Raw genomic sequence first — 25457 nt, 5'->3', positions numbered from 1 at the left:
TTCCACTCTGAAGGCTGTTCCCATTACAACTGAACAGATCACAGAAGATGTTGTCTTCCTGTCTGGTAGATCACATTTTCACTTATTTTCCCCTTCCCCTCAGGCACAGTCCACCAAGCCTCCCTACCTGTGATTCGCTTTTGGTGCAATCAGATCATATCCCACAGGATCCTGAGGGGAAGGGGAAGTTGATACAATTGACGGGTTAGGGCCAGTAAATGGTTTGTGGAGTAAGAGGCAGCTGTTTTTCCTGCACATTCATGAAGTCTATTGGCACTCATTTTAGCACCCACACGTTCCCCAAAGAGACATAATGCTGACTGGCAGCTCATCACCAGCTTGCCGGTCTACCAACGGCATTCAGTTCCTGTTGCTCTCTGCTTGCCATCCTCAAATCTGACAAGCCACTGTGCATTCAGGATAGCGCAAAGAGCAAGAGCTGGGGCACAACATGCTCTCCCTGCTTCTCCAGAGCTGATGCCAAGTTGAGGGCCCTCCTTGATAGCTCCCCTGCCCCGTGGGCTCCCTTCTTTGCTGCTATTATTTGCTCACCGGTCCAGGGTGAGCAGGCAGGCGCTTCTCCTCTTCACTTCTATTGTCATGGCCGCAGTTAACTCAAGAGAGCCAGCAAGTGAGTAGGCCGTGACAGTCACTGTTGCTGCTTGTTTGCCTGTGGTGAACGTTTGGTTAAGACTGCAGAGATCTTCTTTTTAGTCTATAAGTATCTTGTTTTGGCTTGTAGTCTGCTGTGTATAGCCAACAAGCTTCTGTAGCGTAGCACAAGGTGCATCTTTATTAAAATGCTATGCTATAGAGCTGCCTTCTACTTAATCATGCTGTTAGTCCAGCTAACCCAGTGCTGCCATCTTTGACTGTGCAAGTCCCAGTAGGGCCTCAGGCTGAGGTGTCTTCCCATCTCTGACACCTGAGAACCTTCAACAGGAGATACTGAGTTGAACCAGAGACCGTCTGCAACCAAGGCATATGTTCAACCAATGAGCTGTGGCCTCTCTCTTAGGGTTACGATACAGGGAAGTATATTGTTAAAATGTGATCATTTAAGCTTGTAGAGTTTGCATGCCTTTGTTAGGAGTACGGAAGCTTTGCAGGTTCACATTGTGTCTGTTAGATACTTATGGACATGTATCTACATATGACGCAAATCATATGCAAATTTAATGCAAATTTATGCCCTCTTACTTTCAGTGGATTGGAGGGACCAATCCACATACAGTGTACAGGGCCAGAAAATCCTGTGGGCATCCTGCATAGGATCCCCTATTCTATTCTGGTGTGGTTATCCTGTTTCATGGGGCATTCAAATAGGTCCCTTCCTGGGAGATATTCACCTTGGAAAGTGGGCATTCTAATTCACCTAGTAGCTGTTCCTTCTCCTTTACAGCTGGAGGACATAATCCCAATTATGTACTTTGGTGTAGGGAGCTCTGCAAAACTTTGGCAGTTGTGGGAATAAGTTCTTTCAACAAACCTTATCACCTCCAAGAGTACTTCCTGGTTTTTATGCTCTGTAGCCTGAAGAATCTTCTTTCAAACTGGCTTCAATCAAAACTGCAATACTATACGCATTTACCTGGGAGTAAGCCTCATGGAGCCTAGGGCTTGCCGATCAGAAGGTCAGCGGTTCGAATCCCTGTGATGGGGTGAGCTCCCGTTGCTCGGTCCCTGCTCCTGCCAACCTAGAAGTTCAAAAGCACGTCAGAGTGCAAGTAGATCAATAGGTACCGCTCTGGAAGGAAGGTAAACGGCGTTTCCGTGCGCTGCTCTGGTTTCACCAGAAGCAGCTTAGTCATGCTGGCCACATGACCCAGAAGCTGTACGGCGGCTCCCTCGGCCAATAAAGCGAGATGAGTGCCGCAACCCCAGAGTCATCCGCGACTGGACTTAACTGTCAGGGGTTCTTTACCTTTAAGCCACATGAAGCTTCACATGAACCTGGGGCAGCTCTGTGGCATGAGAATTGCAGCACTGTGCTAGAGTGGTTCTGGCTTACCTAAGGGACCATGTGGAACTGGCACTTTTGCAGGTACCACATAATACTGATTCTGCACGTTGGAACTCGCTATCTAGGGACAGTAGGCAGGAGTCTTTGCTATGCTCTTTTCAGAAGCTGCTTAAAACATTTTTGTTTTGACAAGTCTATCCACACATGCAGAAGTTGCATGCCTTCTGTTTCATTTTAGCTGCTGTTGATTTTAATCAATTTTTGAATATTTTAAAATACCTATTTCTAACAGGTTTTATCAATAATTTTATTTTTTTAAATAGTTCTGTAAACCACATAGAGATTTCCTTAAATTCAGGCATTATAAATGTTTTGTTACATTCAGAATAAATGTTACATCTTTATAAGGGTGAATTTTCACCAGATTTAGGGCAGTTTATAACCTTCAGATGACATGAGCAGGCTGTGCAATTGTTCTAGTTCCAGTCTTAAAAGATCCTTTACGCCCTGAGCCTGACAGCTTTACAAACAAGGTAAACATTTAAAAGCCTGGTATGTGTTCAAAATAAACCCTTTGACCTAATTTTGGTGGATGACAACCCTGAATGGAGTTTAGACCTATGATGAAACTAACTTTGAAGGTGCTGCATGGAAACAGACCAGTTTCAAATTCTTTTGATTTAAGTAAATAAGCATGCTTCTTTTTCCCAGATGGAACAAACTGAAGCCTGTGCCGTAGTTGTGGAAATACTTGGCCAAATCAGTAGAATTATTATTTTTTATCTTCCCATGCGTTTTGTGTGGTAATATCACAGCGGAAATGGATCTGTAAATCCTTGCAGTTAGCAGAGGTGCGTCCACCATCTCTGGTCATCCATAGTAACTTCAGTCCTTGAAGCAGAACACTGAAAATGTAATAGTGCTTATTTTTGTCTGGAGATTGCTGTGTTTCCCCCCCCCTGTTCCTGGCAGGGTTTATGTGTGCAGCAGATCAGAACAACTAGTGCACCTTATCTTTGAAATCCCATGTTTTGGGCCCTTAAAGAGCAAGTGAATAAATGCAGCAGGTAGTGATGGTTTCTTTGGAGCTGTTACAATCTGCCATGTACAATGAATCCATCTTAGTTTGTGGATTATCGGTCCGGTAGACTGTAACAGCTCTGTCAGCTCCTTCTGGTATGGTATGTCCAAAGGCAAACTAATGTAGCTTATGTGTGGTTTTATTTCTGCTCAGAATATTCCCAATAATTTTTTCCATGCAATATGCAATAGAAATCTTGGCTGCTTCCTATTCTACTTCTGGAAAAACAGCTGAAGAGGTTCCAAGGTTTTGTGGAAGAAATTATACATACTTGCTATAGCTACATCTATTTAATATAGAGTGGTACCTCGGGTTACAAATGCTTTGGGTTACAAATACTTAGCGTTACAAACTCCGCTAACCCGGAAGTAGTACCTCGGTTTGAGAACTTTGCCGCAGGATGAGAACGGAAATTGCACGGCCGCACGGCGACAGTGGGATATCCCATTAGCAAAAGCACGCCTCAGGTTAAGAACAGTTTCAGGTTAAGAACGGACCTCCAGAACGAATTAAGTGTGTAACCTGAGGTACCACTGTACTAAAAAAGGTCTGCCACTCCAGATTCCCCACCTCCTGCTGCCATTGGCTGGAACTGCTCTGACATAATGGAGTGTTAATGGTGAGAGAAAACACCCTAATGGCTTGATTGCTGCGGCCAGATTGCTGACTGGGGCTGGTCATCAGACATGATCCAAAGTGCTGGTTATAACCCGTAAAGCCCTACATGGCTTAGGTTCAAGCTATCTGAAGGACTGTATCCCCTCACATGAACCTGCCTGGGTTTTGAGAACCTTGAGGCTTTCTCTCTGTCCCACCACCCCCACAGGCACAGGAGAAGACCTTCTCAGTGGCTACTGCCAGACTTCGGAAGTCTCTCCCTGGAGAAGGTAGACTGGCTCCCTCCTTGTCCTTCTGCCGGCAGCTGAAGACCTCCTTGTTCCAGCAGGGTTTGGGGAACTGACGGTTTTTAATGAAAGGGATGGTGCTTTTCTGTTCTTATTGTAATGTTCTAAACAGATTTTATATAAGCATATAGTTAAAATTCTATTCATGTTTAATTGTTTTCAGTGATTTTTTTCCTAGGATTTTAGCGGTTCTTGTTTTATCTGTATACAAGCTGCCTTGAGTCCTGTCAGGGAAAAAGGTGGGGGGGTGGTGGTGGTGGTGGTGGTAGTAGTAGTAGTAGTAGTAGTAGTAGTAGTAGTAGTAGTAGTAATAATAGCAGGAAACTAGAACTCGTATTAGCTAGAGCTGGCTATATGGGCCTTTCTAGGGTTGTCACACATGCTTTATGTCCTCTGCTTCCTTCTGTTGCAGAAATCAGTCTTAAAGGGCAGAGACAACTTTTGATTTTAAAAAGTATATGTCCTTGGATGTTGGGTCACTGTGGGCCTGGAGATGGAGTTAGGATAGACTAGGGAAAGCCTGACTGGGCAGAGCCTGGCATCCCAGAAGACCATGACTTAGTCAGGATGGAACCTGGTGGTGGAACCCCGTGGGTCCATTCAGGCTAGCTCAGAAGTCTTCTGGCTTTTTAGATCCCAGTGTATCCTGTGGGAGATTCTTCTGCCGCTGCGTCTTCCGAGTCATCAGGGATAGGGCAGTATATATATTTAATTAACAACAACAACCTGGACAGAAAGGGAGGTGGAGAAAGAAGATACCACATGAGATTGTCAAAAGAAGAAGGCAAATGCGCATTAATAGTCTAACCAGGGTGGGGCAAAAAAGGACACGCATCCCAAGCACCTGTGTGTGAAATCAGCATATAAAGATAATTGGTTGTCTGTCTTTTGCTGTTGACAGTACAGGAGATTTTACTGTATATGGGCTAGTTGTTTTTAATTGAGTCATTATGGCTGGTTGCTGAAAGCAACAATAACCTTAGTTTTTTTCAAAAGCTGATAAAATAAAATGATTTTTTTCTGTTCCCAGTTTGACATAATTCAACATGTTTTTAAGGTGATAGATTAAAGAAAAAAGCCAGATATTGGAGCCTTGCTCAGAGGCTTATTCACCTTCTTCTCACCTGCCAGTTCATGCATTCAGCCAGGACATGGAGGGGAGCAGCATCCCAAGGCCATGGCCCTAATCTCCTCATGGAGAACGCTTTCTTGCATTCCTGGCAACATGTGGAGGTCAGTGGTGGGACAGGCAGCCTCAGCCCTCCTCCCCTTCTTGCGTTGACGGACGTGGGGGCTCTGGACGGTGTGCCCAGGCCTGCTGAGGCAGCGCAGTGGCTTCTCCTTGACTTTGTCGGTCAGCCACAACATGAAGGGGCATTCATATATGTGCCTCTTTGTATATAGGTAAAGGAGAGGTGGGAGCTGTTCTTTACATGGGAAGCAACATTTGAGGAAAGGGAAGGTAAAGGCCCTCTGTGCCTTGGCTCCCTGCGCTCTCCCTCAGCCCTGCTCCAGTAGCAACGCTGAGCTAGGCTGTGAGAAAACTCTGAGAAACAATAAAGTGCTGTGAGGTAAGATGCAGGGGAGAGGCTTTTGCGTCCCTCTCCCATGCGCTCTTTACCATGTGCAGCTCTGCCTCCACAGTCTGAGGCAGCAGTGCTGCAGAGCATCAGTTGCTGGAAGCCATGGGGGCTGGAGAGTCCTCTTGCTTTCATGTCCTGCTTTTGGGTTTCCCACTGGAGTGTCTGGTTGGCCACTGTGAGAAGAGGATGCTGGCTAGAGGAGCCGTTGACTTGATCCAGCAGACTCCTCTGGTCTTCATTGCTTTATATGTGAACATGACAGGCATGTGGATAATATAAACGTAGCTGCTCTGTTCCAAATACCGTATTTCACCACGTAATGGTTGCATTTTTAATGCTGATTTTTCTTTTCAAAAAAAGTGGGGTGCAACTATTATGCAGTAAATGCATAGTTTAGCCTAGGTCTCTAACCCTGCCCCATGAGCCCCACTCGGAAAAGTGGGGCTTGCTGCACAGGCCCTGCCTCAGGCATGCACCCCTCTGTTACTGGGCACTGGGCACATCCATGAGCCCCAGCTGCCCGCCTCCGGGCAAGACCTTGCTGCTGCTGCATTTCTCCTCCATCGCCAGCTGTCGGGCAAGGCCTCCTCAGCCGCTGCCACCTTTGCTTCCCGCACAGGGCTGCCTCATCCTCCATGGGCTGAGGGCCGGCTCTGCCAAGAGGCATGTCCCACAGGCAGGCCCGGGAAGAGCCTGGGAAATGGCTGCAGCAGAACCATTTCATGTACAAAAGCGGGGAAATGCTGTTGAGCAAAACAAAATGGCCCACTGACAAGGCATTTTCACCCCAGCAACTACTATGTGGTGAACGCTCTGGGGACTGATTTTAGGGTCCAAAAAGGGGGGGGATGCGACTATGATGCGGTGGTGACCATTACATGGTGAAATATGTTAGTTTGGCCTCAAACCTCCAGACAAACGCAGCAGTCATTCACTGAATACAGATAGCAGTGGAGGGAAAAGTGTGAGTGAGGTGTGTGGCTGTCTAGAACTTTTTTGCACAACAGCTTCTGAGCTGACTCACGGTAGAGTAGCAGAGGCAGTCTATCTGGCAGCGAGAACTGTGGAAACTGACTCATTTCTATGCTCAGAGACTTGAGTCCCACTAACACGAGCTGTGACGCAACCGTGTTGGAGTATGTAGGTGTGGAAATATGGCATCACCCAGCAGAGCAAATCCACTCAAAGGAGTGGGTGACATACATAGAAACTTGTGTGTTTTGTTGGAGTTATGGGGTTAACCAAAACCTCTTGGGATTCTAACAGGGCCCCAAGACCTGTTGGAGTTTTCTTAAGCAACCAAAGCTCCTTATCTTTGGGTCCAGTACACTTCCAAGTACCAGGCCCCTTCAGAGTATCACGCCGCTTCCAAGCGTGTAGGAGTTCCAGGTCTAGCATGGAGCGTAGAAATAATTTGCAGGAAACATTCAAATACAGACAGAATTCTTTACTGTTTTTCTTTAAGCATAACAGTTACAACAGGATACAACCATCTATCCTCCCTGATAGAGGTTTAGTTTAAACGGTTCCATCTAGCCCTAAAGCTGCCAGACCCGCTCTCACATCTTCACACCACAAGAGCAGCGTTCAGACTAAACATCTCTCTGTGTCCAGCACTGAAACAGATATGCAGGAACATTCTTTAGAGTGACCTTGCACCTGTTGTAAACAAACCAGCTTCAAGCGGCTTTTGGAAACCCTTGTTTCTGGGAATGAATGGCTCTCATCCCCAACATGTTTATCACCTGCACTTTCTACCAAACTCGATAATGAACTGCAGCCCAGTTGCAACCCTAGTCAGCTAGACCCCAGTTGCCAAATTTGTGTGCAAAGAACCTCAAGAGTGCAATCCTGGGAGTAAGTGCCATGTGGACTTGCTTCTGAGTAAACATGCATAGATTCGGCACTGTAAGATTGCTGCAGTTCTGCTCTCTAGGTGTATTTTTAAAGCGGGGGGGAGGAACTATTACTTCTTTCCTTTTTTTAGTATATTTTTAAAATCATTCAGCTTCTGGAGTCTGGTATTTGCAACAACCCCTTTAGTAATTTAAGATGAAACCTACAATTGTTGTGAGGGAAGCAAAATGGGGGAAGCTGCAGAAATTTGTATAAATAATTTTTCCACATCTAGGCCCTCTAAGTTTTTTCTCTAAACTGTGACATCCTAGCAGTCCAGGTAGGGTCTACTGAGGGACACAGGGCTGCTGTACATAGTATAATATCATTTGGTGTGAGACACTTCATGTGATGAGGAGCCAGGAAACAGGCCATGTTTTGAACAGTCATTCTATGATGAACAGTAGACTGACCTTCAGCTTACTGGTGACTCTCATCAGACTCCTTCCCTCTGCTTCTCTCTGTCCACCCTTACTTTATGCACTCAAATCTCCATATGGCCTCTTTTGTGCCCCATCCCATCCACCACAGCCATCATTCGGCTCCTTTCCGCTGTCTCCAGCTTCCTTTGAGGAAAAACACTCTTGGATGGAAAGGTAACCAGTAACCTTTGTTTAACCTATATTTTGTCCTTCATTCAAGTTCCAGTGTCTTTGATTCCGTTTTTGCAGCACTATTTGTGGGACAAATCTAAATTTTGCCTGCTTTACTGTGGGATCTCTGCCTTATTTGGGGGGTGCAGTGGCTGCCTTAACATGGAATATTGAGTGATGCTCCTCCTCTTGAGTTTGAGATTATGATACTGATTTGAAAAAAAGAATGCACAATCTTACTTCCCCCCCCCCCAAAAAAAAAATATCAAGGTGAGGAGATGGCCTGGTTTGCTCCTGGGTATTTAAACAAAGGTTTGATTTGCAGAAGTCATCAGGTAAAGCTTTTCATAGCATGGCAGTAAACATTATCACCTACTAACGTCTGGATACCAAGCTGCTGTGAAACAGACAACTACAGGACTTGCATGCTTCAAAAGTTGGCAACCCTTGAGAGTGAGGCCCCTGTGAGTAATAAAAACTAGGAATTGGCCCTTTGCACACTGCAGATAAGTAGCAAATGCTTCATACAACATTTCCTCCCCCTTCCATGATTGCTGCCATAATTATCATTTTCTTCTGTGTTCCAATTTCCAGGGACAGATCCATGGATTTGTTGATGACTTTCACGTGGATTATAATTTAGCCTGTGGCGATCTGCTGTGGTCCGTAGGAGAACAGACCATCCACCTTTCTGCTGCTTTTCTGTTCAAGCTGAAATCCTAAGGTAGATTATTATTACTATGATCAAAGACTCAGACGTATTATTAACCTTAAATAAGGCACTGGACTAATTTCAGTCGTGTGGTCTACTGGAGGACAGAACTGGGGAGCTTTCACTTCGCAAGTTTACACCACTGATTATTCTGTGATCAAAACCCCTTGGCTTGTGTGGATTCACACATCCAGTGGGCAGAACCAGAGGCTGGTGGATGCAGAAAGATCCAACAGCTTGGAAAAGTTTATTCTGAGAGAGATCTGTGATCGTATAGCAGAAGTTTTGTCTTTTACATGCAGTGTTGGGGTCTCTGAGCCCCACAGGGCATGCAATATTCTTTACATCACCATCGCCATCATCAATATTACTATTATAAATTTTACCACTCTGGGCGGCTCACAGCATACACCAGAACACACTCAAACATCAAATGTTAAAAACTTCCTGATACAGGTCTGCCTTTTGATGTCTTCTTAAAGTCAGATATTTGTTTATTTCCTTGACATCTGATGGGAGGTTGTTCCACAGGGGGTGCAACTACCGAGAAGACCTTCTGCCTGGTTCCTTGTAATCTTGCTTTTTCAGTGAGGGAGCCACCAGAAGACCCTTGGAGGAGGACCTTAGTGTCTAGGCTGGAGCGATGGGGTTGGAGATGGTTCTTCAGGTATACTGGGCCGAGGCCTTTTAGGTCTTTAAAGGTCAGCACCAACACTTTGAATTGTGCTCAGAAACGCACTGGTTGTCAATGAAGATCCTTTAGGACTGGTGTTATATGGTCCCGGCGGCCACTCCCAGTCACATGTGAAGGGGATAACACACAAGTGCTAATCAACCCTGCACCTAGATGACAATCCTGTCCACAAGCAGCTATTCCATGTGTAGACTTCTTCTTTGCAGATGACCACATGAACATGCATATGTTTAAATAAGGGCGAGGCAGCAAGCTTGCTACCAGGTCCAGGAGTGCCACCCTGCTCCCTAGTATCCCATGATAATCCATTCACACAAGCAATGAATGAAGGGGGACTATGCTGCATCCTGTAAATAGTCGAAGGCAGTTAGCAAGGCCATGTGGAGTTAGCATTCTTTGAGTGAATTAATGATGGAGAGCACAAAATCAGGTTGTGGTGACTATACTGAATTAATACAGAGTATTATGTGTGTAGCATTAATTGACTACAGGTACAGCCCAGTGCATACTTACGTGTGTGCGTGTGTGTGCGTGTGTGTGCGTGTGTGTGCGTGTGCGCGCGCGTGTGTGCATACAAAACAAATCAAACACACACCAATGATTGCTTTGTAAGGCTGCTATGTTCACTAACTTAAGGTAAGTCCTCTTGAAATTCAGTGGAAATTATTTTTGTGTAAGCACACACAGAAGCCATCTTGCAACATGAAGCCACCTGGCATGCGGGAAGAAGATGCCACTTAATCCATATGACTGTGGAGAAAAATCTGAAAAATTCTTTCCCCCTTCATTTCATTCTTCACCCTCCAAATTGCCAACAACAAAAAGATTGGGGGAGAGGTTTCTGTGGGAAGGAGGAAGAAAAAAATCTCCAAAGGTTATCCAAAATATTGCAGGTAATTTTTTTGATACCTACAGACTTTGTCAAATCCAGCTGCAAAATTTGAGGGTTGGGCCTTGCAGAATTTTTAAAGTATAGAGTTCATAGGCAAATGTTTTTTAAACTTCAGTTTTTTGCCTGAGGTGTGAATGGAACTTGGGAAGCTTAATAAGAATCCCTTCCTCTGGCCAGTTTGTGCAATGATATATTGAGCTCATAGAGGGAACTCTCAAAAATTGCCTTATGCCAGCGGAAGTGGCTGGATTCCATTTTTCTGGTAGCTCTGATAACTGGTGGATTTTCTCCCGGCTTCAGCTGTTCTCCCCGTGTTTCCTTTTCCCTTGGATTCCAGCTCATGGCCTAGCATGTTGTCATGAGGACTCCAAGCCAAGCACACCCTCAGGCAGCCCCTCTCAAGTCTTCTGCGACCAAATGTGTGTTTCTCTCGCCATGATATGTGGGTGTGTTTTAATCCTTCTCTAAATGCAGAGAGCAATACTTGATCAGCAAGGAGCTGCCTGTGTGGGACACTGGTCATCGTTTTGTTGTTAGTTTGTTATTGTTAGAGGTGTTGCTAAGGACTTAAAAGATCCAGGGCGCAGGCCCATACACACAGATATGTGTAACATTTGCATAGGCTACTTTGTAAGTATAGGTGCACATTTAAATAAATTATGCTGCTCCTTAATTAATTCTCCCGGTGTAATATCCTACTGAGTAGCTCAGATCATACTGGTAGCATCTGGCTTGGCTGCATCTCTGTGCTGGAACCACTGGCTGTCTTGGACTGTCTTGAGAAGATGGGGGAGAGAAGGCATAAGAGAGAAAAGGGATGATTTCAGTCAAGTCAGTTCCCAACAGGACACTGTAGACACCCTGTTCGGGGTTCGTTCCCTATCCATTGTTGCCATTCTCAAGGTGATGAATCTGCAGCCCTGAACTCTCCTGTGTCCCCTGTCCCCTCTTCACGTTTAAACTGATCTCTTCCTTGGACACATTTATGCAGAAACTGACAGGGTTCTGTCCAGTCCACCCTTGGAAATGACATATTTGCAGCTTACTTAATGTTGTGCACCAAAAATTTTTCAGTTGGCACCTGGTGAAGGATGATGGGGAGCTTTGGGTAAAGGAGGAGAAAGCTGATGGAACAGGCTGCCTGGGGCAAGACAGGGAGGGAGCTCCACACTATTAGCGGAGTCCCAGGCAGTGGCAGGGCTTCCCCAATCAGGGCAGCCTGTCAGCTCAGCTACCACGGCTAGTAGGCTGCTCCGCATGCCATGGGTGGGAACTCTGCCACGAGTTTCCATTTCCAGGGGAACTGAATTTGGGCAGAGAGAGAGAAAATAGCAGCCCGTTTGTTTCCTGTACAAACACATCATCGCTAGAAAGTGAAACAAGAGGCAGAGTTTTGACACTGAACAGGAGTTCAGTAGCCTTGGCCTCCCCAGCGGCCACATAGCTGAGTGGTGGTGCAGTGCTACTTTCACACTTGACTCCTGCAACCGCTGCTGTCAGACCCATGGTGTGGTACATGGGCCCCTCAGGCCATCCCCTAATAATGGGGCCATTTCTCTCTGGACTGGAAGGATGATGGGTGTTGCTTTTGGTTTTCCAGTGGGACCCTTTCTGACACCTGGCATGGCTTGGCTGCCTCCAGTTCTCCAATGGCTCCACAACCTCTACAACACAGGGACACTGTGCGATGTATTCCCTTATTTCCTGTCTGTTAGAAAGTGGAGTGGTAGAGCCAAAAGTGGAACCCAGGTTTGTTATCCAAAGGCTTTCTGGCCCTTGTGGCACAAAATAATGACAGAATTCAGAGAGTGGAGCCCTGCCAGGATTCTCCTTTGGTATACTGAAGTGTAAACGCCCCCAGCTTCTCAGCAAGACATCCAGGGCTCACACAGTTTGGGTGTCCTGGGAGGAGGATGGGGGCTTGGCTGTGGGCTTGGGATGAGCTTGACAAGCAACATAAGGCACATTAGTCCTGCTTCACCACAAAGAAGCTTTTATCAGTGAGATATTTCTGATTTGGACAGATCTATGTGTATTAACCGTCCCGGTCTAGATTATCAGCAGTTGTGCTTTTTAAAGAATGAGAGGTGGTTGTGACACTTGGAGCCTCTCCTGATCTGTGGACCATGATCTGTGGACTAGCAAAATGCTGAGAAGTGTTGACTTATCCCTGTGCCTTGACCATAGAAGCTGTCACTGTTACAACTAGCCAGGCTAATAGCTGTTCCTAGTTGTAACTTTAGGACATGGAGAGGGGCACAGAGGAGTGCTAGTAATACTCATCAGGAACGTAGAAGAAAGCTCCAAGCTAAGCACAAAAAAGCACTGCTATAGAAGCTGACCATCAGTAGCCGTCGCTGTGTCTTGGCTGTGAGATCGGCTTTAAGAGAGCAGCTCTGGTTCACTCTTCAGTTAGAAACATAGAGGGGAAATCCAAACAAGCCTCAGCCATCAGTCATTTGTTAAGAGCAAGAGCAGAGGGCGCCAGCAGCACCAGCAATTGGCATAGATAAGCGGTGGGCGAGTGAGCTGCATGGAGGAAGCATCTGTAGAAGCCAGCTTGCCAAGTCACCATTATCTGCATGATCACAGGACCCACACAGGTGCCAAGCAGCCTCAGAGGTTTGCTCAAATCCTCCCTCTCCCGCCTCACAACCTGTTTTATGGCATTCTGAGTGTCTGATGGGTAGAAGGAACAGGGTGGGTGGGAGGAGACATACGCCTGTCATTTGTCCACAGGGCAAATGAAATCTATGAAGTGGCCATTTTAATTTTCATTATCTCGGTAGCCACTCTGCCTTTGGACACCAGTTCTCCAAGTGGCTAGAGAGATAAAATGTTAAGAGAGTTTCTGCAAATAGACTTAAATAGGATGTGCTTGCATAATTAAATCAGTAACAAGGCTGAGCATCTAGGAGTGGGTCCCTTGCATCAAAAGGTATGTCACATGCAGCTTTTGCTCAGTGTATTCTTACTTAAGATAGAGCCCATGAAAGGCTCTCTGCTGTCCTGAGAGCAGCTAGGACTGAACCACTGTTGTCATGGGCATGTATTGCACATCTGGCTCCCAGTTCAAAGTCCAGGCAGGAGAAGAAATTAATGCAAGGCTGAATAAGGTTTGCACAGCCTCCCCCTCCAATGGATCCAGTACTACTCTCAAACCTACTTTTATGACTGTTGCTTTTGTTTCAAGAGTGGAAACACCCAGATACTTGTAGATCCCTATTTGGACTGCTGTTTTGTATGCAATGAGCTTGTACCCTTCAGTGCAGGAGTGCTGTTTTATGCTCTTTTGGATCACACTTCTGCTTGTTTTGCCTTTCTAAGTGGGGTGTATTGCAAACATTGCAAACAGACAGCTGCTTAATATTGAGTCAGGCCACAGGTCCAGCTAGCTCAGTATTGGCTACATGAAGTCTGGCTAACCTTTGACCCCCCAGGTGTTGGTGGACTACAACTCCCATTATCGCTGACTCTGGAGCTGTGGGAGCTGGAGTCCAAGAACATTAGGTGAGCCAAGCCTGGACTACACTGACTAGTAGCGTCTCTTTCCCAGCCCTGTCTGGAGCTGCCAGGAATTAATATTGGGTCCTTTTGGTGCTCTTTGACTGAGCCTTTCCCCTTTGGCTTTTTTTAGTTTATATTTTATACTGTGGGGTTTTTTTTAATGTTGTAAGCCATCTGGGATAGCTTAGGAGAAAGATGAGATATAAATATATTAAATAAATTTGGTCCATTAATTTCAATGAGTACTTTTGAGTAAAATGTTGTTGTATACCATCCATAGGAAGGTATCCTTAAGCTACCTGTAGAAGTGGCACAATCCCATCCAGGATACCTTCAGGCCCAATGGTTTGGCAGTGGTTGTAGTCTTCCATATGGTTGTGTTCATGGGCGTGATGAGGACAGAGCTGACTGAGTGAAAAACAACACAGTGCAATTGTTTCAGCAGACACCTAACTCTTCATTAATTCGCTCTTCCCTTTTTAACTTTCAGAGGCACCTGTTGTATATGAAACTGCAGGACGTGTTGTAATGGCCTTGGAAGTGCTCTGAAGACGGACCTTGCCCCCTCCCCGCCATCATTTGTGATTGGTACTGTTAGTATTGTGGCGGTGCGTTGTTTTCCACCGTGAGTGGGCTTGCTGCTTTATCTGGTCTCCTCTTTCTTAAGAAAAAAGATGTCCGAAACTGGCTCTCATCAAGACGCCAGTTCCAAGCCAGGCCTGTTGGAAAAAAACAAGAACCCAGATGACTCTCAGCCGTCAGTCAATTCAGAAAGGAGGAACAAAAGTGGGATAATAAGCGAACCTTTGAACAAAAGTCTTAAGAAGTCTCGACCACTCTCCCACTACTCCACTTTTGGTAGCACCAGCTCATTAAGTGAACATTCTGAGAAAGGTGCCCCCGTCGCCAACGGCAATGAAGCAACTATGGATAAAAGCAATTCTACCTCAAAGCACAAAAGCATCTCCGACATGCTGAGCAAATCAGATATTTCTGCAGAAGGACAGAGCATCTTGCAACAGTTTGCTCAGTCGACAGAGCTGCTCAAAAGAGTAGTCCAGGAGCACATTCCCCTGCCGAATGACCACGGGACGGGCATCTCAGACATGGAAGCCGTCTCGGCTGCAGAGACAATGAACAGCCCATCTGATTTTCCTTACCTGGGGGCTTTTCCTATCAACCCTGGCCTTTTCATTATGACCCCTGCTGGCGTATTTCTGGCAGAGAGCGCACTCCATATGGCTGGCTTAGCAGAGTACCCAATGCAGAACGAATTGGCATCTGCCATCAATTCAGGGAAAAAGAAACGGAAACGGTGTGGCATGTGTCCTCCTTGCAGAAGACGGATAAATTGCGAGCAGTGCAGCAGTTGTAGGAACCGTAAAACTGGGCACCAGATTTGCAAATTCCGAAAATGTGAGGAACTTAAAAAGAAGCCTTCTGCTGCACTGGAGGTAATTGGGTTTGGTCAGGCAGCTTAATGGTTCCCCCTCAGCTGCTCTGTGTGGAACCACAAGGCCAATTTATGTGGACTGGATGTGGAAATGTCAGGGGTTTGAATCTCTTAGCAGTTCTTCCCTTTTATATTCCACTTGGCTTCAGTCTTCTCACATGCAGACCATTATTATTAGTAATTGGGAAAGGAACTCTCAGATTGGCCCTCATTCCTGTGATGATATGAGTGGCTCTCTGGGGCCTTCTGTAGACTCCTTACAAATAGCTGATGGTGTGCTCAATCGGTTTCTGGATTCCATTATCTCAGACTGCATCTGAGATCTCACAGGACTTAAAACACTCCTCCACAGGGGGGGAAATAATAATAATAATAATCCCCGACATTGAAACTAGCATGACAGTGTGGGGGTTGTTCTAGAACCCTGACATGCTGCTTTACATGTAATTATAATAATGTACATAATGCTTTTGATTGTTCAAAGTGTTTCCATTTCTGTTATCTTCTCACCAGTGTTTTTTCCTTAAGAAAATAGGTGCCGGTATGCCCCATGCCCAGCCCACCCTCGCTCGCTCCCCCACCTTTGCCCCCTCCTCCTGCTCCTCCATTGCTGCTGCTTCCTCCCGGAGATGCTTCGGCGCGACCCCTTATGATCGACAAAGCGCCTTCTGGGAAGGTGCCTGAGCATCGCAAAAGTCGCGCCAGTCCATCAGGCACCTTCTGGGAAGGTGATCATAAGGGTTTGCGCCAAAGTGCCTCTTCTCTGGCATGCCCTTTTTACAGTCATCGGGCACCTTCACAGGAAGTAGCAAGGGGGGGGGGCAAGCAACTATAAGTAGATGAGCATTATTGGCTCCATATTTCAAATGGGAAGCTGATTCAGAAATGCGTAGTGGCTTGCCTAAGTGGTAGCTTGGCTGAAGAACAGGGACTTCCTGATTTGTAGCTCTGGCTCCTTCACCACAACTCAGCACTAGTTCTCATTTTGTACAAACGGGTGTTCCTCTGCCCCACTTCAGTAAGGAAGCATAGACGTCAGAAGTGGTACAGTTTGGACAAAGATTTATCACTTCAACTGCTGGTTGTGAGAGCTAGGCCTTAATGCCAAAGTCTTTTATACCATAGGGAGAGAACATGTCTCCTCTTCTTAACCATTGGCCAATCACCAATTTACAGCAGTTTCTTCTAGCAGGTGAACTTCATTTCAAAATGTTCTAATCACATTTCTAAGCTAATACTCTGAGTGAAGTCAAGACATTGTGGCCTCTCCAAAACCTCTACTGACCAATTACAAACTCTGACTTTATAGGTTTAGTATATGAAGCTTCTGAGTACAGACCCACCTACTTTGACTACTGGTCACTTTTTAAGGTCTTGGGCAGATTTCTTTCCCAGCCCAACTACCAGCTGCAAAATGCCAAGTTGAGTGGGTTTTTATTTCCTGGAAGTCCCTTTGGGAGGGGTGAGGTGTATCTTGTCACAGACGTTGGGCTGTCTTGACTTAGCCTAGCAGCTGTGATTCTTGAAAACTCAATGCCTTTGTTGGTGCAAACACTTCTTGTCAGCTGGATGTGACTTAGTAAAGATTACAGACCTCTGCCTAGCACCTCTCAGTCTTCCTTGTAAGTTGAAAGGGGGTTCTTGGTAAAAACAAAGCAAAACACAGTGAAGTAACATGACAGGCATGCCGTGGAAGATGGCAAATGAAAGAACAGGACGAGTAATCAGAGGCATATGAAATGCAAGCAGATCAAGGTAAGGATGTAACGCTGCCAGTAAAGAAATTTATCTTAGGAAAGTTTAGTGCATCTTAATATGCAGAATAAATTTTACTTTGCTAATCGGTCATTTTCCCAGATGTGGAAAGGTTTGGGGCTGTTCATTACTCACACTAGAGCAGGCTGGGGGACTGGGAATTTGAGGCAAGGACCCCAAATCCCAAAGCTGCCAACTCTCTGCAAGCCACATTGACAAGTGGGCCGGGTTGCCCACCTGACATATGACATTATGTGTGGATAGCATTTAGTGCCACATGCAAGCCAGGCAAGGTAGTGAAGCAGTAGCCTTTGGGCAGAACTACATGTTACATGCAAATGTGTGCACCAAACCACGATGTTTGCTGCTTCAATAGGGGGGAAAGCAGGGGCTGTTGAGAAGCTTGATACTGGTAATCCAGAATGGAGAAGCAGTGGGAAGAGATGCTTAACCCTTCTGATACTTGTTGTTTTCCTTCTGAAACACTCATCACCTCTTCCATGGGTGCTTGCCCACTTCTGTGGGGTTCCTCGTGCCTGTTTGCAAAATGTAAACACATATTTGGAACCTGATGGGAGAAAAAGCAGCAGAGCCGGGGAGAGGACTTGCTAGAGAAATGTAGCATGCATTGGAAAGGGTTAAGCATCTCTGCTCAAAATTGCTCCCTGCCAAAATGCTTTTTGATAGAAGCAGCAGCCATCATTATTCATATGTAACATGTAGCTCTGCCATTCTCTTTCATATAAACAATGCAGTCTCGATTGAGAATTGCTTGAGGTGATGGATCAATTCTATTGACACGCCTTGCTATTCCTGAGTTGCAAAGTTGTCAGGTCACGGCTGAAAGAAGGATCCTGTAGCTTTGAAAATTAGGTTCTGTGGCTGATGCAGAGCTGATCTCCCCATCACCAAGCAGTGCTCAAGAAGAACGGAGGAAGCTGAAGAGATTGACCCACTTGGTTTGAGCCCCATATGATTGCAAGCACAAACAGAAAATATGCACTGCTGACATTTCGGCCTAAGCTAGCTAGCTTTTATTGAATGGAGGGAAGCAAAGTATTCTGTCTCCTTTGCCATTTGACCTCCCCTTGTTCCTTATTTGGTGGTGAAGGGGGAGAGAGAAGGCATGTAGCATCCATGTTTGTAGAACTCTTTTCTGCTGGTCTTTGAAAGGTACAGGCCCCTTCTCCAGGTTGCAACCCTTTCTTGTTAGGCAGCTGGCTAATTTTGGAAAAGCTTCAATTTCTGGGGTGGGGTGGGGGAACCTACCCCTTGAATTCCATTTAATGTAGATATTGGGCAGTGGGGCAATGAGGTTTTTTTCCTGGTTATGCTGCTTAAGTTATTTTCTCTGAAGTTAGTGAAGGCTATAGGCATCACACTCTCAATGAAGACAGCAATACATTGCACAGAGAAAGTAATAACTTGCTTTCTTATTAGCCACATTCAACGTTTTTCAATTAGCATCAGATTGGAATGCATACTTAGGGTGGGGGGGGGCAGTCTGGGTGGTGGTGATATGAGGGGCTGGTATCTTTCCCAAACTGCCATATTGCTAAATTATATTCCTGTTCTAATTTGCTGAGTCAGTGATCTGGAAAAGGGGAAAGGTCCATCTCTCCTAAAGAGACCCAAAGTGGGAAAACTGATTCCACACTGCATATTAGGCTGCTATGTTTTCCCTCATTCTCTTTGCATTATGGGGAAGTTAAATGACAGCGAACCTGTGGAAGGCTTTATAGCTTGGTTTATTTATTTTTTTCACTTGCTGACTGGGAAATGGAATAAATGAAACCGCTTTCAAATTATATGATGGGACTTGCTCCATTTACAGCAAGTCTACTCTAATTTTGGGAGAGTTAGGACTAGCATCTCCCAAGCAGTGGCAGGCGCATTCTGAGCTACAATTAATTGCTACTGGTTTATATGAGATAAATGAAAATGATGTAAGGAGAAACCTGCTCAGTCTTTGATATCTCTAATGCTGCAATCCTGTGTACACTTTCCTGGGAGCAAGCCCAGTGAACACAGTGGGACTGACATTGGAGAGGGCATGCATAGGAGATAGGAGGCTGCATAAGTAGATAGAAACTGCTTTATATATATATTAATGGTTAGTGTGAATAGGAAATAAAATGTTTGACTTTCATTTGAAGTTATTTTTGTCAGAATGCTTTTTTTAAAAAGGGGGGGGGGGAGAAAGAGGGGGTGTCCCGCAGTAATTTCAGTTGTCCTGTTCGATAATGGAACATGGTGCATAGGCCAGTTGGATGCTGAGAAAGATACCATACAGATAGGTGGCAAAGCAGACTTGCATTTAAGAATCTCCTGCAACATAGTTTTGTAAACTTCTTCAAAGGCATTGTTGATCATCTCTGTACTTCCATCGATTCATAAAATTCTAGCATTGGAAGGGAACCCGAGGGTCATCTAGTCCAATCCTCTGCAATGCAGGGCTCTTTTGCCCAATGTGGGGCTCAAACCCAGGACCCTGAGATTAAGAGTCACATGCTCTACACACTGAGCCATGCTGGGGTCGCTTATCCCTTCTGTCTCTTGCACTTCCCTTGAGGAGCTCATCTTGGGGCAGGTGGTCCCCCTTATTCTCTTAGCAACCCTGTGATGTAGTTTGGGCTGTGTGGTAGCAAGCAACCTATACAGTCGCAGCCTGATCTCGCTGGCCGTCTCACTCAACACCGAGAGCTGCATTTGCCACACGAATCCTGGATCACTAACAAGTAACATTTGTCTTAGCCAGACCAATTTAACTGGAAAGTTTGTTCTATCTAGAATGCCTTGCACAGCCCTCTTCCCCTTTCTATAATAGTCCACAGGTCTGTGAACAAAGGCATAGTAGAATTGTGCCTAGACTCCTTTCAGTATTAATAATGTCATCTGTGCAGGATTATGTAATCTGCAGTCACACACAGCCCACTGCAGGATTTCCACCCTGCTTGCTTAACATGAGTGACAAACACATCCTGATGTCTCACCATCTTTCAGACGTTGTCACCTTAGCAGACTTCCTGAGTCCCACACAACTTGTTATCCTACAGGCAGCAAAAATATTCTTCTCCCACTCTGGAGCTGGTGAAATTCGCCACTGCTGAACAATTTGCCCTGGAGCAGTATTAGCCATTGGTTTTCTGCCATCCTCAGCTCCTTTGGGTGGAAGGAAAGGATAGAAATTAAATAACTAAAATTATGTAATGTCTCCAATTCCTGCTTCCCAGTCCCCAAAACACAAGCCCTCCCTGCTAGATCAGACCAAGGTCCATCTAACCCAAGTCTGTTTTGAATAAGATGCAGGCTAATGCCTTTGAAATACCACAAGCAGGGCATCAAAGGTACTCAAAGCATCTGTTAACTTGAGAGATACACTGCAGTTGTATGTGGAGGCTGTCGTTTATGCCTATTCATGCCAAGTAAATCTTCGGTTTCAAAAGCCAGCTTGCAGGAATGTTGCATGTTTCTGTACAGATCATTGATGTTAGTATGATTAAAAGGTAAAGGGCCCCTGACCATTAAGTCCAGCCGCAGACGACTTTGGGGTTGCGGCGCTCATCTCGCTTTACTGGCCGAGGGAGCCAGTGTTTGTCCACAGGGAGTTTTTCCGGGTCATGTGGCCAGCATGACTAAGCTGCTTCCGGCGAAACCAGAGCAGCACATGGAAACACCATTTACCTTCCTGCCGGAGCGGTAGCTATTCATCTGCTTGCACTTTTTTGTGTGCTTTCAAACTGCTAGGTTGGCAGGAGCAGGGACCGAGCAACGGGAGCCTCACCCTGTCGCGGGGATTCGAACCGCCGACCTTCCGATTGGCAAGCCCTAGACTTTGTGGTTTAGCTAGCACAATGCAAAAAGATTAAAAGTGTGCTGCCCTATGAGTTAAATTTGGCATTTGCATCTGTATCCATGCTGAAGAAGCCTAGCAGGTACCCCCCCACCCACCTGTTCCTCCTGCCTCCTTTTCTAATCCTGGAGACTTGGGCTTTGGTGATTGTTCCGATTTCCACAGTTCTCCAGATGAGGCCCCCCCCCCCATTAATATGCAAGGGTGGTTTAGGGCCAGGCTCATGGGCAGGAAGAAGGAAATCTGCCCTGCTCTGCCAGGAGACATGGGAACAGCTGCCCGGCCCATGTGCATCTGACATCTGGAACAGTGGAAGGGGAAGTCAGCTGTGCTGCATCTGGAACACTCAGGACAAATAGAACAATGGCAGAGGACCTGCTCCAGATCATTTTAAATATCCTTTCAGAAATTGCCTTCTCCAAGACCTGCTTTGCTGTTTTCCCATGGACTCTCCAAATTTGTGAGGCAAACCTGTGAAGGTTAAAAAGTGATTATTTCCCAGTACACTCTCTCTCTCTCTCTCTCTCTCTCTCTCTCTCTCTCTCTCTCTCTGTGTGTGTGTGTGTGTGTGTGTGTGTGTGTGTGTGTGTGTGTTTGTGTTTCAGTGACAGGTCAGGCTAACCCCGCAGGCACGGGAAACCTGGCTCATTGTCAAAGACTTGTGTTCCAACAGCAAACTGAACCTAAGAGCTCCTCACAGCAGGAAATGCTCCTGAACAACTCATAATGGCTCATCTTAGTGAGAAATAAGCATCCTTTTCTGTCCCTTCAGGTTCATCAGCTGGTAAATGCCAACAACTTGCAGGATTCGAGTAGCAACCATTGTGGGGCAAAGCTGTTGATTCGGAATCAGAATCATTCATAAATATCACTTGTGTTTCTCTGATGAGGGGCACCTTTAATAAGTGCAACCAAAATGTTGGCTTTTGGAGAATCGGTTTCCTAAGAGGAATGTTACGCTATAGATAATAGGTTTAGGCTGTGACCCAGAACATGTTTACTTAGGAGTTTGGTCCCAGATGAATTCAGTAGAAATGACTTCCAAGTACAGATGCATAAGACCAGGCCACAAGTTTATCAGGCCCAAGCTAGCTGTTAGGAAATATCTGCATGTTTTATTGCATGGATCAATGATTGATTCCCTGTTGCTTTGGCAGTCTTTCAGGACAGAGACAAACCTAATGTGTGGCAGAAATGTTTTCAATGGCACATTTGCTACACTTCTTTTCAGGACAGCAAAAGCTTCTTCAGACCATTTCCACTACACTTGCCCTGCCTGCCTCCATCATTTTTTATTCTTTGAAATGACACATAAAGGCAGTGCCCACTGCTCCAAGTGGCAATTCCCGGATACTCCATTAATGGCATGTGCAAGTGGTATCTTTTACCACTTCAAGAACATTCATAAAACACATATTTTAAAGGTGTTACTAAAACAGTTGCTATCTTTTGAAATAATAAAGACAGAGGAATGAATAAAATGCCACTTCCAAAACTATGTATCGGTTTTGGAAGTGGTATTTTATTCATTCCTCTGTCTTTATTATTTCAAAAGATAGTGTTTTTTATAAAGTAGAAAAGCAAGATGGCGATGATTAAAAGGGAAGGGAAGCCCAGTTGGTATTTTCTTAAGCATTTTTGTATGATAAGTTATTTTATTGCAAGTCGCTCTGGACTAAGACATTCTGAGTTTTACTGCCTAGTCTACATGACCTTTTTAGTCAGAGGACACTGAAGGACTACCTAATCTTCCACCCAGCAATATTAAGAAGACCTGAAGCAGCAATATGAAACCTTAAGGAGGGATGGATAAATCCTTCCCTTCACCATTAGTCATGGAGGAAATGGTGCTGTGTTTAAAAAGTCAACAATGAGTCCCTTTATGTTATGGCTTTTTAAAGTTCTCAGGCTGTTAAAAACCATCACATGGCTGGACGGGTTGGTGGCAATTTCCTCGGCTTTCACCTCCTTTGTGTGTGAAAAACAAGCGAGCCAATAAAATACTAAATTGTGTTGCCAGCCTTGGATTGGGAAGGAGAGCTTCTTCCCACACAATGCCATTCCTAGCCTATCAAAGTTTCTGTATAGCTCTAGCCTCCATAGTTTTATACCCAGAGACATAAAATGGACACATCAAAATAACATGCCAAATGGCTGGAAGGTAAATATCTCAATAACAGAAAATACTACAGTGCTCCTGGAAGATACTCATGCTTTGGCCAGAGAGAAGGAATTATACCATTGTGAAACAGCCACAGATAATGCCTCCTCCCTCCCCGCCCCATCTTTGAGATGGGTCTTGAGTAACCAATGAAACCAAACTCAACAACAGCAACCAAGCACAATCCTGGAGGCTTTGGTAATTAAATGAGCAAAGCTTTTCATTCCAGCAGACCCCATTCTCCTGCTAGCTTTGTTCAAGAACGAACTTTCTTTCTTTCTTTCTTTCTTTCTTTCTTTCTTTCTTTCTTTCTTTCTTTCTTTCTTTCTCCTGGCTTGTTTACAGTAGCAGGAAAGGTTGCACGCCACAGCATGGTGAAGTAGGTAGTCCTGTCCTACCACTCTTCCTTCCAGATTGTGAAGTTGCAACTCTTTATTGCCCCACCTTGGGGGAGATTAATGTGCATCCCTGAAGCTCTCTGTTAATAGGGGTAAGGATATGTATGCATGTGACTGACAAAGTAACAAGCACAATAAACATGCACAAGTATCTCCTGAGCATGTAACTGCCAGCCATGAGTCCCTTCATCACAATATGCATTTGCTGTGCTATTGGAATGGTCAGTAGGGAATCGAAGTTTATTCTTAGTGGACTCTGCATGACATGAGGCCAGTGATCAGTGAGGACTTATTTCTGTGTTCATATAAAGAGACTTCAGACCACGTTCTCCCCACTCCCTGCCAAAAAGTACCATTTGAAAGTATGAAAAGAGCAGTTTGCCGCTTCTTTAGGCTGTATACAGCAAAAGCATTTGGCCAAAGGGCCAAAAGGTTTCACAAGAGACTACTGGGTACCATGAAGAATTGCTAATAGAGAAGATGTGAAGTTGTAAATATGTCTTTTGCAGGAGCATAAAGTTGGAAAAATAGGTTTGGGAGGGGAGGACCCCGTAATTGGAATTACAAATATGTAATGGTGTAAGGTTAGCGTTGAAGAACAGCCACACTGCAGCTGAATGGCAGGGCATTGTGTGTGGTGTAATGTTCTGGACTTTCCTTAAAAGGCGCAAAGACTCTGCCCGGGGCTTCTTGTTCTCCTCCCTGCTCATCATGTGTCCCTGTTCTGTTCTCTTCTGTCTCTGCAGAAAGTGATGCTTCCTACAGGCGCTGCATTCCGGTGGTTTCAGTAGGAACAAGAATCCCAAAGCTCTGTCATCCAGTGCAATGTCACTGCTTGCTTGTGTTGTCTCAGGCAAGGCCTTTTTTGGGCGGAAATGAATGGATGCGCCTGTGTCTCCTTTAGAACCAAAAAAATTTTCTCGCAGATTTCATTCCTGTTTTTACAATTTTTTTGGCATTTGTTTAACATCTTCGAGTACTAGTAAAAAACAAACATTAACTGCTTTTCAAATAATTTTTTTAAAAGAATCCATAAAGTAACAAGACATTATAGAGTATGGACAATCAATTTATTTCCCTGTGTTTTGGTGTTGATGTTGTTTATGTGTGGAAGATGCAGTTTTTGTGTAGAGAATGTAAATTTACAGTAACCTTTTAAATCTAGTTACTAATAAGCACTACTGTAATTAGCACAGCTGTTTATTCATTCATATTTTTGTTTGATTAATTTCCATCATTAAAGAAAAATAGTGTGGCTAGTTTCTAGAATCGCTCAACTTCATGTTTATAAATGAGAATATGTTTAAAATAAGGTAGTTTCCCTTTCCCTAACATACACATAAGATTAAGGTTTAATCAGCAAAATGTTTGGTATGAAAAAGTGGAAATGTACTGCAGAACTGGCAAGTTTTTAAAGCAAAGCAAAATAATAATTAAGTTTAGACCAAGAAGAACTGCACACTAGAATAAACCTGGAATTAACTGCAATTATTCTCTTTTAGAAAAACATTACTGGAATTCAGATATAAAGCTATTGCAGAACCCCTGTTGGAAACATATATGAGTCTTTTTCTTCTGTTCAAAGCCCTTGTTTCCCTGCTTTCTGACCATCACTAACTGAAAGGCTGTTTGTAATGTTCTAGCGATTCAGGCTGTTTTGTGAATAAAAATGAAAGCATGTTTTGTGTCATGGTTTACATTTCCATTATTCTGTCTGTTTTGGTTGCATGCAGGGGGGCTTTGTTTGTTTATGTTTTGATTGCCATGGGGGGCAATACTAAGGCAAAACAAAAATGGCATCTTTTAGGTATGTTGGGTTTCTGCCACACACACAGTATTTTCAAGTGTTTGCCATTCAGGTGGTTTAAATTAAGGCAGCTGGTTATTTTTAAGGCTGCAACTCTAACCTTACTTAAAAGGTAAAAGGACCCCTGACCATTAGGTCCAGTCATGACCGACTCTGGGGTTGCGGCGCTCATCTTGCTGTGAGTAAACTCCCTTGAATGCAGTA

At 44.9% G+C, this 25457-nt stretch overlaps 1 protein-coding gene across 6 annotated transcripts in view; it reads left to right on the top strand.

Annotated features, from left to right (window-relative positions):
• Positions 1–25133, top strand: part of CXXC5 (CXXC finger protein 5) — a 65402-nt gene extending 40269 nt beyond the window's left edge. For 4 of the 6 annotated variants that reach the window (XM_028738271.2, XM_028738269.2, XM_028738273.2 and 1 more), the window contains 3 exons: positions 8616–8745; positions 14317–15280; positions 24193–25133. In XM_028738271.2, the coding sequence (XP_028594104.1) occupies positions 14501–15280; positions 24193–24237 (825 nt within the window). In that variant the 5' untranslated portion in view covers positions 8616–8745; positions 14317–14500 and the 3' untranslated portion in view covers positions 24238–25133. Of the gene's footprint in view, positions 1–8615; positions 8746–10105; positions 10321–14316; positions 15281–24192 lie in introns of all 6 variants that reach the window. The other 2 variants (XM_028738272.2, XM_028738274.2) reach the window with 2 other exon arrangements.
• The last annotated feature ends 324 nt before the right edge of the window (positions 25134–25457 follow it).

The sequence above is a fragment of the Podarcis muralis genome, chromosome 8 (genome assembly GCF_964188315.1).
Source record: "Podarcis muralis chromosome 8, rPodMur119.hap1.1, whole genome shotgun sequence".
Classification (NCBI taxonomy): domain Eukaryota; kingdom Metazoa; phylum Chordata; class Lepidosauria; order Squamata; family Lacertidae; genus Podarcis; species Podarcis muralis.
Note: the sequence above shows the minus strand (reverse complement) of the source record. Positions and strands in the feature narration are given on the sequence as shown.